The 2,364-nt window shown below is 69.7% G+C and overlaps 1 protein-coding gene across 1 annotated transcript in view; it reads left to right on the forward strand.

Annotated features, from left to right (window-relative positions):
• The window catches only part of CHLNCDRAFT_141029 (hypothetical protein), a gene marked incomplete at both ends in the record, with an annotated part of 4,335 nt that extends 2,299 nt beyond the window's left edge, over positions 1-2,036 (forward strand). The window contains 4 exons of the mRNA XM_005843437.1: positions 367-560; positions 745-1,151; positions 1,458-1,508; positions 1,720-2,036. Coding sequence (XP_005843499.1) covers positions 367-560; positions 745-1,151; positions 1,458-1,508; positions 1,720-2,036 — 969 coding nt within the window. The remainder of the gene's footprint in view (positions 1-366; positions 561-744; positions 1,152-1,457; positions 1,509-1,719) is intronic.
• Between the last annotated feature and the right edge of the window lie 328 nt (positions 2,037-2,364).

The following is a 2,364-nucleotide window of genomic DNA, read 5'->3' on the forward strand; positions in this document are numbered from 1 at the left end:
GATCTGCTCCCCCCGCGGGTACGCCGCCGCTCCTGCTGCTGTGCGGCCCTGTTGCTGCTCCTGTGCTGCGCTGGCGGCACCCCTGCTGCTGCGCTGCCCCACCTGCTCACCCCCGCGGGTGCGCCGCCGCCGCTCGCCTGTGCTGTTCGCCGGTGCTGCCGCTGTGCTGCTGTTGGCCCGGCGCTATCGCCGCGCTGCTGCGCCTGGAACAGCCGGGCTGCCTGCTGCGGCGCTGCTGGTGCTCTCCCGTCTGCCCCCGCTTCCTGCCCCGTTGCCTACTCATCCAACAACCGCCATGCCCCGCCTCTCTTTCCCCACATCCCCTCATGTCTCTTCTTCCTTTCTTTCTTCCCCACCCCCGCAGAGAACAAGCAGCTGCACCCGCGCCGCCGCCTGCGCCCCTACGTGCCCCCCTCCCCCGGCGAGCTGCTGCAAGTCACTGCCGCCGCCTGCTCCATGCCCGCACGCCCGCGAGACGCCGGCGGAGCTGCCGCTGGCGCGGGCGCGGGTGCGGCGGCGGCGGCGGCGGCGGGGCCCAGCTGCCACGTGGCCACCTACTGGTGAGCTGATACTGATTGAATCGAGATGGTTAAATTGAATTATCAAACTATTAAGCCTGGGGGAGAAACCATAGGTAGCAACTTGAAAGAAAACAACAAAATTGCAATAACTGCAAGAACTTACGTTCCGGCCCTTGGGCCTTACGCTGCGTGCCCCGCTGCCACCCTCCGTCGCCCCCTGCAGGTGGGGCGGCCTGGCCAAGCTGCAGCTGCTCAGCTGCCCGCCCGACACAGAGCTGGTGTTCTACGGGCCCCAGGCCCTGCTGGTGGAGGCTTCTGTGGAAGCGGCAGACCCCGCCGGCGACGCCGCCGCCGCCAGCGAGGGCGACGCCTCCGCCAGCGAGGGCGAGGGCCCGGGCGGTGATGTGGGCGCGGGGCGGCGGCGTGGCGGCGGCGCCGCTAGCGGCGGCTCCGGGATGGGAGGCGGGTGGCCGGGCCTTGGAGGGGAGGAGGTGGCGGAGGAGCCTCACGGCTTTGGGGCGGGGTCGGTGATGCGGCGGGGCGGGCTGCGGCCCTGCAAGACCCTGCACATCAAGTGTGGAGCGGGTGGGAGCGGGGCCAGGCAGGCGGTGGCCGACATCGCTGTCTCGGGTGGGTGGGCGGCGCTTGGGGCAGCGGTGGTCCATGGTTGGGGTGGGTGGGTAGGTGGGCAGGGGTGGTGTGGGGTGTCTGTGCCTGGTGCCGAATGCAAGCGGCGGCGGTGGCGGTGGCACGGGCAAGGCCTCGGCCAGCCCCTGCAGCGGCCAAGTGTTTGGCCAACCCGCCCTGGGGGGCTGTGGCCGCTGCATGCGGCGTAAGCAATGCCGCCTCGCTCCCGCCCCGCCCCTCTGGTTGCATGCTTCGTCGGCAGCAACGCCGGCTGGCCGGCTCCTGCCCCTCTGCCCCCCCTGCCTGCAGGCGTCCCTGGCTGGGTGGCGGTGCACGCCAGCGCCGGCAGGGGCCACACGGGTGGGCGCCTGCTGCGTGCCAAGCCGTGCCGGCTGCGCCCCCTGGCTTTTCTGCTCACTCTGTTGGTGGACATGTGCCTGCCTGCTTCTGAGGGTTCCTCCTGCTGGCTGAGGACCTGTTGCCTGATGCTGGCCTCGCCCCTTGTCTCTGTATTGCAGTGCGCACTGTAACCCCCTCATGTACTGCCTCCTGTACTGCTGCCCCCCTGCAGTGCAAGTGCGCGTGTGGACCCCCCCGGGCGTGGAGGTCTTCAGCCGCCCGCCGCTGCCGGTGCCCTCGCCCCTGGTCGAGCCAGGCGCCCCCGATGCCTGGCTGCCTCCGCGGGCTGCCGCCACGCCGGGAGGCACCCTGGAGCAGCAGCAGCAGGAGGAGCCGGCGGGGGCGGCGCCTGCTACGGCAGCAGCGGCAGCGGCGGCGCCCTCGGCAGCGGCGGCGCAAGTGACCGAAGTGCAAGGAGCGGGGGAGGCGGAGGAGGGGCGGGGGCAGCGGGTGCGGCAGCGACCCAGCTCTGTTGACGACTGGTGGTGACAGCTGCTGGTGGTCAAACGGTGGGCTTCCTGGCATGCCGCGGGCGTGCGCCAGCGCTGGTTGATCAGCTGTGTCGTGGCTACGCCGTTTCGGAATGGCAGCGCTGCAATGTAAGCACAAGAATGCAGATGCATTCTGACTGTAAGCATGCTCATCTTGAGCAGGCTCTGCTGCCGTGATGCCAAGTTGCCATGATGCAAAGTNGCGGGCGGCGCCGCCCTCCCGCCGCCCGCAACTTTGCATCATGGCAACTTGGCATCACGGCAGCAGAGCCTGCTCAAGATGAGCATGCTTACAGTCAGAATGCATCTGCATTCTTGTGCTTACA

The sequence above is a fragment of the Chlorella variabilis genome, assembly GCF_000147415.1.
Source record: "Chlorella variabilis unplaced genomic scaffold CHLNCscaffold_30, whole genome shotgun sequence".
NCBI lineage: Eukaryota > Viridiplantae > Chlorophyta > Trebouxiophyceae > Chlorellales > Chlorellaceae > Chlorella > Chlorella variabilis.